The sequence below is a fragment of the Tribolium madens genome, unplaced genomic scaffold (genome assembly GCF_015345945.1).
Source record: "Tribolium madens isolate multiple individuals breed KSU strain unplaced genomic scaffold, Tmad_KSU_1.1 Scaffold_19;HRSCAF=116;Tcas5.2_LG9, whole genome shotgun sequence".
NCBI lineage: Eukaryota > Metazoa > Arthropoda > Insecta > Coleoptera > Tenebrionidae > Tribolium > Tribolium madens.
Window position 1 is genome coordinate 9047164 of NW_025400983.1, and position 12471 is coordinate 9059634.

At 31.2% G+C, this 12471-nt stretch overlaps 1 protein-coding gene across 2 annotated transcripts in view; it reads right to left on the reverse strand.

The window, feature by feature from the left end:
• Window positions 1-12471, reverse strand: part of LOC123015791 (protein phosphatase 1 regulatory subunit 14B) — a 23336-nt gene continuing 10865 nt past the window's right edge. For both annotated transcript variants that reach the window (XM_044415748.1, XM_044415749.1), the window contains exons 2-5: window positions 11254-11520; window positions 1728-1823; window positions 841-882; window positions 1-788 (exon numbers count right to left, since the gene is read on the reverse strand). In XM_044415748.1, coding sequence (XP_044271683.1) covers window positions 747-788; window positions 841-882; window positions 1728-1823; window positions 11254-11520 — 447 coding nt within the window. In that variant the 3' untranslated portion in view covers window positions 1-746. The remainder of the gene's footprint in view (window positions 789-840; window positions 883-1727; window positions 1824-11253; window positions 11521-12471) is intronic.

A 12471-nucleotide genomic window follows, 5' to 3' on the forward strand; every position in this document is an offset into this window, starting at 1 on the left:
TATATTTTAAGTAAAAGTATTATTTTACTGGATCATAACTATTTAATTCATAAAATGTCTTACAACTATAAACTTCCTACATACATCCTATGATACACATGTCAGATTTGAGAGGGCTGAGATCACAAGATCGATTGCAGTTTACAGATAAATATATTATAAGTACACCAAACAATTATATTACACTAAATGATCTAAACAAAAACAAAGTGAGGCCAATATGACGATAGGTATGATAATAAATTTGGGGAAGCTCACATTCATGATCACATTACAAAAATTTTGAGCACATTCGATATGAAAACCAATGATAAAGAGCTACTCAAGCCATGATATTGTAATTATTCCAAAGGCGGCTTCTGTGATATGATCTAAACATGTCGTAATTCTATATCAGGACTAGCTACACGCGTTTAATGCACAAATAGTAACATTCATTGTATCCATTACAATAAAAATTAGCGCTAAAAATATAAAAAATTAGAAAAAGATTTTAGTAGAGATTTTTATCGATTAACAATTGGCAAAACTGGCCACAACGACAAAACCTAATTTCGTCTATTACAAAAGAATCGGTCCAAACTGTCTTAAGTCACGTTGACCTTCCTGATAGATTAGGATGGAATACAGTTTTGAACGATCAACATCGATGATGCAATAATTAGATAATCACTAAAACTTGTGCAAACAGGGCGCCATAGGGCCGTAGTCTTCTTCACTCAACCTACTTGGCACTTCACTTTTATTTACAGAGTCTTTGCTTTGTCTAACAGATCATTGATGAATTTCTGAAACAAAAAAAATTAAATCACATTACTCACATTATGAATAACTACTCACTTTTACATCACTTTGGGATCCTTTAGCATTTATCAGCAAATTCTAAAACAAAAAAATAATAGGTGAAGACGCGTTTCAATTTTCGATGCTAGAATTTTCTTGTTTTTTTATTATTTCTTTTCGTAGACAATAAATACAATTATTGACGTTATGAATCGTAAAAAAAGATTGAACATTTTCTATTACACAGTTTCTGAATTGGATTTCGAAGGTTACAAAATCTAAATATTGGTTGCGTTAACAATGTTGACATTTTTGTATACTAAACATTGTAATTTTCGAAACCCTGCTTCATTTATCACAAGGTTAATTACAAAATTCCTAATTTGAAAAAAGATAATCAAGCGAAATATTGTCCAATTTGCCAATATTTATTCCTGTTTATACTCCGATAAGTATGGCGAAAAAAGGAAACACTCGGCAAGACACGAGCGCTTTTATCATGTTTAATATGTAAATATGGAGAAAAAACAGGAAATTCCCTTTAGATAACCTTTGCTCGTTACATTTTAACCATCGCCGGTTCTTTGTTAGTTTGTGGTTAACATTCTAGGGGCGAAACGATTTAAAAATTGAAATAAAACTGATCCTGACTGCCTCAGAGCGCAATAACGATGTGAGAGGTCGACGCCCAGCAGGATCCAAATGTGCTCTCTCGCAGGATATTTAATAGTGCAACCCCGAGAGAGCCGCAGGAAAAATGAATACAAAAGCAATACGGGATTTGTTTGCTTAAAACGTACTCGACTGAAATAGAAAACGATCGTTTGAATAATTTCCTTAAAATTGATTGATCGAATAAGGGTCTGGCCCAAACCTTGACATTTTCCTTATCGATGACTTATAATAATTGTTGAACGAGGTGTTTGAAATGGAAAAATTATTACCTGTAAATGCCTCCTTCGCTCATCGTCGTTGTCCATATCTAGCAGTTCATCTATGTCCACCTCTACTTCGTCGTTATTTACATCGTCTACTTGTTTCTGAAACAAAGAGATGCCTTTTAACACTCACTCATGAATTAATCAAGAAGCGATACGTGAAAATCACGATTTTTCGAGTGAATTGGGCGTCGGAATTCATAAACAATTCCTTCATTATAATAATGAAAAGTGGTTGAAATACACTGAGTAACATTAGAAATGCCACACCACTGAAATTTCTAGTTTTTTTTTTTTACAATCAAGAAGATATAAATTCTGTATTTGGAACCGACCATTGTTAGGAATCCATCAAACGTCTTAAATTGTTAATTGTGTCAGTTTGGCCGCCACTTTAAGTTTGTACGGGGTGATCTTAAAGTATGTGCAAACATTAACAGGTGATAGTAGAGATCAAAAGAAGTCTAAATAACTAAACATGCCTTATCCGAATGTTAATAGTTTCTGAGATATAGAGGGTATAACCTTCACTTCAGCGTCGGAAAAATTGTCAAAAAATGCAATATAAACTAAGTTTAAACCTTTAGACTACATACTTTGAGGTAATGAAATTTGATTGTATCTTCAACAAAAAAATGGATGCAAAATTTTTACCGTTTCATGATTTTTTATATGAGGACACTTTTTTCTGTGCCAATTTTTAATTCAAATTTACAAAAACAATGTAATAGATTTTGAAGAGCTAACCTAAGAGATCATATTGTTTACAATTCGAATTGCTAAATTTATTCGAATAACTAAACCGTCTGCATCTCAAAAACTACAAACGTTAAAACTTTAAAATCACCTGTATGGTATGTCAATGTATTGCTAACTAAACAGTCATTCTTAAAAACGAGGTACTTTTATATAATTTAATAAAAAACAAATTTAGATAGTCTCAATTCGGAAAGAAGAAAACATTTATTAGTGTACTTGGAAAACTTTAATCTCTATTTCCATTATTATCTTTCTAATAAGTAAAATCAGTACCGGATTTTAAACCCCGATAAAATTATCATCCCAAAATGACCTTAAAACCGGAACTTATTCGTGACAAATAACTCACATACGATAAATAATAAAAATAAACATTAATGAGCTGTAGATATTTAATTGGGAATGCGGCGACCAAATTACTTCGTGATTGATGGAAATTTAATTTCTTCTCATTTGTTGTTCACGTCGAAATGCATTTTCAAAGGTCTATTTTTAACTAAAATAAAACTGGGTTTGTTTTGTGTCGCTCGAAAATTTCTCTATTCTAAAAATATAAACTTTTATTTCGAGTTAAATTCAATCCGGATTTTCTTTTAGAGTTAAAATTAGGTAAATAAAATTTGTTTGAAGGTACGTGTTTATTATTCATAACACAGAAAATCAAAACACTGAAATTTTTATTTACATTTTTATAATTTCTCTCTTTATATTTATAATAAGGTTTTTTGAATTCAGAGGAAGTTTTATAAAAAATTTGGCTTCACCTTTTAGCACCAAGAAGTGTTAAAAAGCTTGATGACGCATTTATTACGTTGCTTTTCACTTCCCCAAAAGTGATGAAAAATAACTACTTTTAGCTCCAAAAACATTTTCTATTTTAATCATTCTAAAATAATTATTAATTATAATTTAATTTAATTAAGTATTTATGTTTTGACATTCCGTAATTTGCTTTAATTGACGTTAAATACCGCATTAATTAATCTACATACATTACATGATTAAAGTGCCTAAACCGAACTAAATTAACTCCTCGAAACTAATCCTAACTATTTGTAATCAATAATCATCCCGATCTGCCCACAGATTTAGAAAACGAAATTACAATTATAAATAATATGATAGGAAGAAACAACGTCATAACATTTATCTCTTATTTACACCTGCACTTTACTACAACACAAATATAATGAAATATTTGAACCATCTGTCGCCCTGACAAAATCATTACTACACATTACACATCTCTTGTACGATACGTTCGTTGTACTAATTTATTTCACTTTGTGTTATCATTTTTTTGCTTTGGCAAATTGCCTCCCGGTATATATTTTTAGTATGTTTCCAAATTAGCGCAACTTTTTATGAAAAAAATTACAAAATTGTGTCACAAAAAGTATCCTTGTCAAGTCCCCTAATTAATATGAGGATTGCAGTGTGTTACAAGTTGTTTGACACATCCTGTATATGACGCAATCGTTGTATATCTCTTGTCAAGTATTTTTTTTTTCGAAAGAGCTACCGATGGAAGTCATTCCGCTGAGTCACTGCTGATGGTTGATGGTGAGTACCACCGCCGCAAGGTGTGCAACAACCGATGCAAATGTAATATTGGTCTTATCATCGGTTAAAAATGTAGGGAAATGCTTGAGAACCGACGATTAGGATGACTAACAAGCATGTGTAACAATGTGTGAGCAAAAGGGTCAACAACCATCAACCACCAACAACACCATGACCTTCAGTCGCGGTTTAAACACCTGCTGAGGTGCGTTATTCGCTTTGTTTTGGGTTAATGAGGCATTCTTATAGACTAGGCCAAAAAGTAGATTTCGGAACAGCCTGTGACATATACACTACTTTCTATTTTTTTTTTTAATCTAAAAAATATCAACAAAATTGTAATTCACATTTTACAATATAACTCGAAGATAATAGTGTGCCATAGAATCTAGTTAGTGTTGCATTCGCCCGAAAAAAAAACATTTAATTCTGCTGCAACTCAGTCATTCTTAATCACCCAGTATTTATTGTTATCATTTTCTTACAAAAATCAGTGAGTTTAAAAAAAGAAACAATGAGCTCGTGGACACATTGATTGTTTAATATCTTCTCTATGAAAATAATATTGTTTTGTAAATTTTGTAAAACAATTTAAAAATTTAAGTAAGTAAAATGTTTTTGTTGTAAAAATAAAAATTTGAAAAACCAATTTGAGATTTTCAAATTCCACTGAAAAATGAGTTTACAATAAATCTGTGTAAACTATAGATAGTTTTATAATAAATAAAATAAACTAAAAATATTTTCTAAAAAATCAGCTGTAATTCAAATTAATAAGAAATAACTCAGTAATAATGTATTTCGGATAACGTTAGTAATATTATTAAACAGACACAACGTTCTTTTTAAAATAATGATGTAAAGTTTATTTATTTTTTCTGAAAGGTTCCTGAATAAGTTGTGGTGCATCACTTTTATTAAATAAAATAAATGAAGATTAATACAAATGGTCCTTTAAACAGATTTTTTAATACAAAATACTCCACAGAAAGAAAGCGTTATATTCAAGTTCAATGAACAATATAATGAGTCAGATTTACATAAAAGCCTGTTCAGATTTCTATAGACTTCCCTTATGCAAATAACGAGTGAATAAAGCATCCAAGCGGACATAGACCAAGATCATTAATACTTGTTAAGGGTGGCTACCTACAGTTTCAATCTTCAAACGAAGAAAATAAAAACAGAATTGAGAAAATTAATTAGACTTCTGCAACTCATGTATCTTTGCTTTGAATCAACAATCAAAAACATGTGTGTCTTGATACTCAGCTAATTTTATTTTAATTGATGACACTCATAATTAATTTTAGATGGCCAAAGCAAAGTGTTACAATTACTAAAATTACCAAATAATGTCATAAATGAAAAATTAAATAAAACAAATTTCCCCATGTGATGTCAGCCGCATTCTTGTGCTACACTAATTTAAACCTGGTAGGATTTTCCTGCTACCTCACTCTCTAAATATATTCACTTTACAACACAAAAATAGACCACAAACTCAATAATCCGAGATTAATAAATCGCATTTATGTGGATTAAAAACACGCCCTCGTCGAAATAATCTCGTCTCATCTTTTCCGAAAGGTCGATGACTTCATCATTTTAAGAGACGTTCCTGCGAGTGTTCCTGAGGGAAATCTACCAGCAACAAAGCCGCCTGATTAGTGCGAGTTGTTTACACAAGGGTTAAAAATCACGTGATGGGTACACCATGTCTTGCATGTCTATTACATAAAAAAAAAGGTTAAAATAATTGTTATAAACAATAAGTGTAATGGAAAATCGATACGATGAGAAATTAAGATTGCAGGAATCGGTTTGACCCAAATGTTTGTAGCACAAGGCAACATTTTAGCACCCGAAAAGGAAATAATCCGGTGACACATGTTAATTACTAATCTCGGAAATTATAAAGTTATGAACAGGAAATTCCCAAGCTGTTTTGTTGCGTTGCATTGTTCACGACTAAAATTTTTGCAACATTTCATTCCAATTAAATTTCTTGTTTTGGAGAGGAACAAAGTGTAATAATAGTACTTCACTTCTCATTAAATCTCGCGATTGATGGGAAAAAATAGATTCAATGTAAATGAAACTTGTGTAACGGGGTGGTCTCGAAGAAAGCGTTTCATTACCATGTCGACTGATAAAATGACTATTAATTAATATTAGGTAGTTCAATAACGTACAAAAAAGGGTTGTAGAATATGATTGGGAACTGAATTTTTAACTTCCGGGCTGTGTTTGGATTAGTTAGAAGGTAAACATCATAAAAATCTCTAGAGGTCTCATATTAAAAGTCTCTTCGAGTTGAGCGGAACTAAAAAGGACGCCAAGAGGTACAGTTTTGGTTTTTCGTTTATATCTCATAAACGATGGTTTTTCATTTTTTTGTATCTTCAATAGTTTTCGAAATCCTGGCAAATATTGCATTAAAAAAACAATTTTTGTCTCATTTTGCATGCTGCCTAAATTCAAAGTTTACAGCAAATTATAACAGGATGTTGGTTGTAGATTGCAAATTGTACTGTTTCCAACTTGTAGGCGACTCTTTTTGTATCTTCCTTTTTCCAAGTTTCCTATGTTGTCTCAAGAAGATAAAGTGAGGTTGTTTAACTATTTCAATAAAAAAATTTCAGGTTCGAAGAAAATTTTCACTTCCGTATCTTTCTTGCTAATTTATGTTGTGTTTTTGTAAGCACACAGTCCTATTTCTATTATGGATTTATTTCCCAATCAAGTCTAACGAAATTTAAAGTACTTACACTTACCTAGAGTCTCCGTCACAATACTTACGTTATTTATCCTCATAAGTGGGAATAAAGAGCGTATTGACATTTTCAATAAAAATTGGAATTAACCAATTTCACTACATTTTTTAATGAATTTAAAGTTTCAGGTGATTGGCTTCTCACGTTATTATAATGGCCGACCTCAAACGGACCAATCACATCATTGCTTTATATTTTTGAATGAAACCAAAAATCTAAAGTGATTGGCTCTTTACATTATTATGATGGCCGACCTTAAACTGCCCAATCACAATGTTTACAACTTTTACAATAATGCTTACGTTAATTCATTAATAGGTACTTTTTTAAGAGTTTTTATCCACAATGGGCATTTTGTGCGACTGTTTTCAGTTACACAAAATGCTCTGTGTGACACGGTTTTTAGAAACATTTTATGCTACATTTGTATCGTATACTGGCGTATTTTATCGAAACTAACGCAATTTGAGCTATTTTCAAGCAATTTGGGTACCGCATACGTTAAATAACAAAAGTTTTAACTGTCAAATATAATAATAGATTAAAAATCTCTTAATAGAAAAAATAGTATAAAAACATTATGAGTGTCCCCCCCACCATAAACTTTATCTTTTGGTTGCGCCACTGGCCTGAAGTAGGTAAAAATTCTGCATTCTGCTTGTTCGTTGACTGATCGAGATGGAGAATAAAGGTTTTAGGTTGATAGTTTCTTTGAAAAATGCTGCTACCTGAGTCAAAAAAGCATTTCAACCGGATTCTCAATCTGGGGATAGCAGTGAGAGAATTTCAAGAAAACTCACTCTTGTAGGGCAAATTATTATTTCTAAAGTTTCATTGGAAAACAATAAACAAAATTTTCTAAAATCGGAATAAACTAATATACAGGGTGTTTCACACAACTTTACGAGGCTTGCGCCTAATGTACGCACCCAAATATACAAAAGACACAAAACAATGGATACAAAAAATACACATTTAATTATTTAATTTTTGGAAACCCTTGACAGTAGTTGTCAAACTAATCACTGTTTCATTAATAGTCATAAACTGCAGTTTTTCAGAAACAATTATCATTTGTCTTATCAAGAGATGGCATGAATATGATTCTAGTTTATCTATCTTAATCACTAACAAAAAACGTTGTAATTTTTTAAAGGGTGAACAAACTAGAGAAGATTATCCAATTTTTCAAAATTTGTAATCGAGTTCGTATCGGAATATGTATTATTGATTGCATCTTACAGGCTCATGAAATTATGTGAAACACCCTGTAATTAAACGAAACTCTAAAATTTTACATCGCATAGATGTTTACGTTCGTAAAACTGAATGTTATTTTTAAATAGTACGATTGGGGTAACTTCGGATTCTCGATATTTTACGAACTTAATCACAAGCCACTCTGATCGGAAATTTACTTTTTACTTGAAGAAATGTAAACCGTATGAGACTTATTTTATTATTAAATTATACGTAGAAAGCAAAAGTTTTGTAATTGTTTCTGGAAACAATTTCTTTTTGTAATACTTCCAATTTTTAACTTCCCTTGACTCTGTCATAAGTCTCTCTCAAACTTTTGAAACATAGCGTGAGAAACTCAAATTCATTAAATTTTGTAGAGGTTTCATGCCGCACAAGACTTACAAACTTTCAAATATCGCAGTATACGTAATTAATTAAAACAAAAAAAGAAATACCGAACCCATACTGAGATATACGTTTCTTCTTACACATTAATCAATTCGAACTGCGTTAAATATTTTAATCAGAATTACGTAAGAGTACAAATGTAATATCCTGACGTTTATTATAGGTACTACAATAATTAAGGTGGGTAAACAATCCAATTACAAATGAATTAATAACTTGATTATTTTTTGAATCATTGAGAAAAAAATCAATAAAAATTATTGATTGAATGTAAAACAATTTAAGTTATTAAAGTTTTATTATAACACAAGAAATTAACACTTGATAATGGGAATATTTATTTTCATTTATTAAAGTCGTATGTTATGTAAGTAGGTACTTAGATAACGACTATATATGAAATGGAACTGAAAATGTTACTGTTGGTTGGTGTAAATTACATTTTAGTAGTCACATTATAGTTATAGCGTGTTATAGTAGGTACTTGATATGTATTATTGTAAATAAACTGAATATCTCTATAACTGCAAGTAATTCTATCTTACAAGACAAATCATTGTATGTATTTTTTCACAACAAAAGCACTAAATATATGAGTGTCCTAAAAATTCAACGACGTGATGCTGTTTTCGCGTGTTTATCATTTTTAATAGTATTTGTAGAACAAAACTCACTGGATGATTTATTTAGCGCTAAATGAGACTAAACATTTTTTGAGATACATTCCTTGGCACTGATTTTTTCTGAAAATATCCTCTCTTGAATTAAAAAAAATGTGTTAAGATATTACAATATCACTTTCACAGCGATTACATTAACAAGCCTGACAAACTTGACACTAAAAGACAGAAGAATAGAAGTTAACAGGCACATAAGGAAGCAATTACCGCAGTAAGACAAGAAGTATCCAAGTTAATTGACGAGACAATGTAATTTATTATACTGTCTGTACGTATTTCTTGTCTCTGAAACGGCCATCAATTGTTTCTTTGAAATCATGCTCTGAAAATAATATGAATGGAAAAAATGACAACAGTTCCGCAGTTACGCCACTTGTATTATTTAAAATGGGATTAGAATTATTGATTGTGACATCAGAAGGTAAAAATGAAAGCTCACAAGTTCAGGTTCGCGAAGATTGGCCTAAATCGCCGAAATTAACTCGGATCGATAATCTTTATTGATGGCCCGCTTTCATGGACAAGTCACGATCCAGGTGTTACGGATTGAACCGAAAACAAGAAAATTATTAACGGTTCAAGGTCGGATTTTGCATAAATATGTTGATGAGGAAAACGGATAATTACTGTACACGAAAACATCACGGTGAGGTGAACGACTCATTTTGTGTCTCCTTAAATAATCTGGAACCAATTTTTGAAAATAAATTCTAATTTTATCCATGACCGCTCTTATTTATTAAAGAGATTTATAGTAACAAATTGATTTTCAGAGCTCAATTTGTTAGTATAAATGATTGCAGGTAAACATACTCGAACATAAACATTCAACAATAATAAACATTTGCATTTTGTTTACTTATTTTCATATAAATTTAACACTGCAACAAAATTTTAATTGATTTTAAGCAGAAACAAGGTAATTATACATAGATTATTATTTTGCAATATTCTTGTTACAATGTGTTTATATTAACATTCACAACTTTGTCTTGACACAAAATTTTGCAATAAAATAAATAATACGAAGCAAAATCTGCTGTGTATTGTGATCAAAATAGCCACAAGAGCTAAAAAAGACATTGAGAAGAGTGGTTTGTAAGATCAAAAACTTACATTTTCATAAATATAAGTTTTAGTGTTATGTATGTTATAATTTAGATACTGTAAATAATTTTTTTTAAATAGTATTATTGTTATGATTATTAAAAAGCTTCTTTGTGCTGCTTTTGATTTTTTAAACCTTAACTCCATTTTGAAACCACCCCCTGCTTTCTAACAATTGTAAGAAAAATTAAAAAAACACTGCTTAATCTGTTAGTATACTATTTATTCCTGATACATTATTACCACAGAGAAAAAGTCAATAATATGACTTTGTAAAAAATTAATAATACATTTGTGTATAAAGAAGTACTCTTACCCTTCTAAAAATAAAATTAATATTTCAACTTTCTTATTTTTTCACTATCATAATATGAGTCAAGTTTGCATAAGAATAAGTTTTAATGAGCGACTAATGAAGCATTAAATAATTTTATGCATTGTACTATTTTTTTTTTCTCAGCTTGAATTCATACAGCGATAAAATGGATTGAAAAGTGATTCAACAACGACCAACACTATTGTTTAATCAATTAAAAGTTAAATTAATAATCGGCTGCTTTAATACAATAGCACGTCATGAAATAATTATGAGTTCAATGCACAAGTGTTTATGAGAGTGAACAATCAATAATATGCAATTAGGAAAAGCAGTACGTGGTGTGAACACAGTTCAAAGCTAAAATAACCTCTTAGAAAACTTTATATTTTTATTAGGAGCCAACTATTGCAGAGTAATCCGTCCATGTAGGTTTTACTTTCTTTGTGACTAGTTTCAGGTAAATCTGAACTCTTTGTGTTGTAAAACCCTCCACGAAATTCAAGAAAACGTCCCCAACAGTATTATTCATTTTTCAGAAGTTTTTAATCCTCGTTACAGCTTTGCTCGCTTAAATTATAACAGATTGCTTTTTTCCCCACGATCAATATTTATTCAATCGCTTTAAATAAGAGTCTAGACTGCATTATCTTGGATGAAAAATTACACACGTTACTTACCGAAGTTTCGTAGAGCTTTTTAAGCTCTTCGTAAAGCCACATTTCCACAGCCAATCGTTTTCTGATGAGACTCATTTGGTGGTGTCCGTATTTAGCAGTGAGAAACTTCTCTCTGCGTTCCTTAATCTCTCCTTTGTCCTTGAAATTGACATGGAGGCCCGTCTTCGAGGGCGATCTTTCGGACCGGACGTCGGCCAGGATACCGGCAGGAGTGGTTCCGTTGGTGTAGCCCCCCGTCACTCCGCATTCCATTTTGATTGGGGGTTTCTGCAAAAAAACAATGATTCAGAAATTTTTGTGCGATTACTGCGATTTGGTCAATTAAAGTTTGATTAGAAATGCGGTTGCAGCTCGGTTTCGTAACTTGAGAGTTTTTGTGTTTGGGAGAGCCAGACGTTCCGTCTGCATTCTGCACAGCATCCGCGTATCGATTTTACGATTCCGAAATTCTCTTCAGTTTTCAGCAGGTGATTCGGAGAAATTACAGGAAGTCTGACTCGAAATGTGAATGAATTTTAGATTCGCAAAATCGATGCAAAATATTTCACTACATTTCAGAAAAATCTATTATTTGCGAACGGTTATTTACAGCATTACCACAACTATAAATTATAATTTTCTATAATAGTACAGAACGGAATGAAGTTGGACCCAGCAATTGGGAAGGTTTTAGGTACCTGTTGCTGATTTATGACTGTAAAACTACCTTTAAATTGCAAACAGGTAGTCATTAACTCATTATTGAACCCCTCAATTTTTTCAGAGCCTTAGGTCGTTTAGTAAGCATTTCAGACGAGAAACTTTCAGTCAAATTAATAATTGAAAAGGCAGGTAGAGTTCTGAATTAAAACAAAAACTAATGTGGAAGAAACCAAAAGAACCAGAAATCAGAAATCTTATTTTTATTTAAATCAATAATAATTGACACTTTGGTAAGAAAAATTCTCCAATCCACACTTTAAAAAAATTCGATTAATTGAAATGTCTGTCAATTGAAATGTAATTGACAATAACAACTTCACCAGTCTATAAAAATAATAATAGCCATCTAATAATAGTTCCCGTGATTGTTTAACAGGACAACACCTTCGCTTAAAAATAAAAACGGATGTAATAAAGTTAAATAGAGGAGGACAATTTTAAGTATCGAATTATAAATGTAGGTATCCTTAGATATTTCGTGTTTTATTGACTTATATTTTACCGATATGGAGAGCT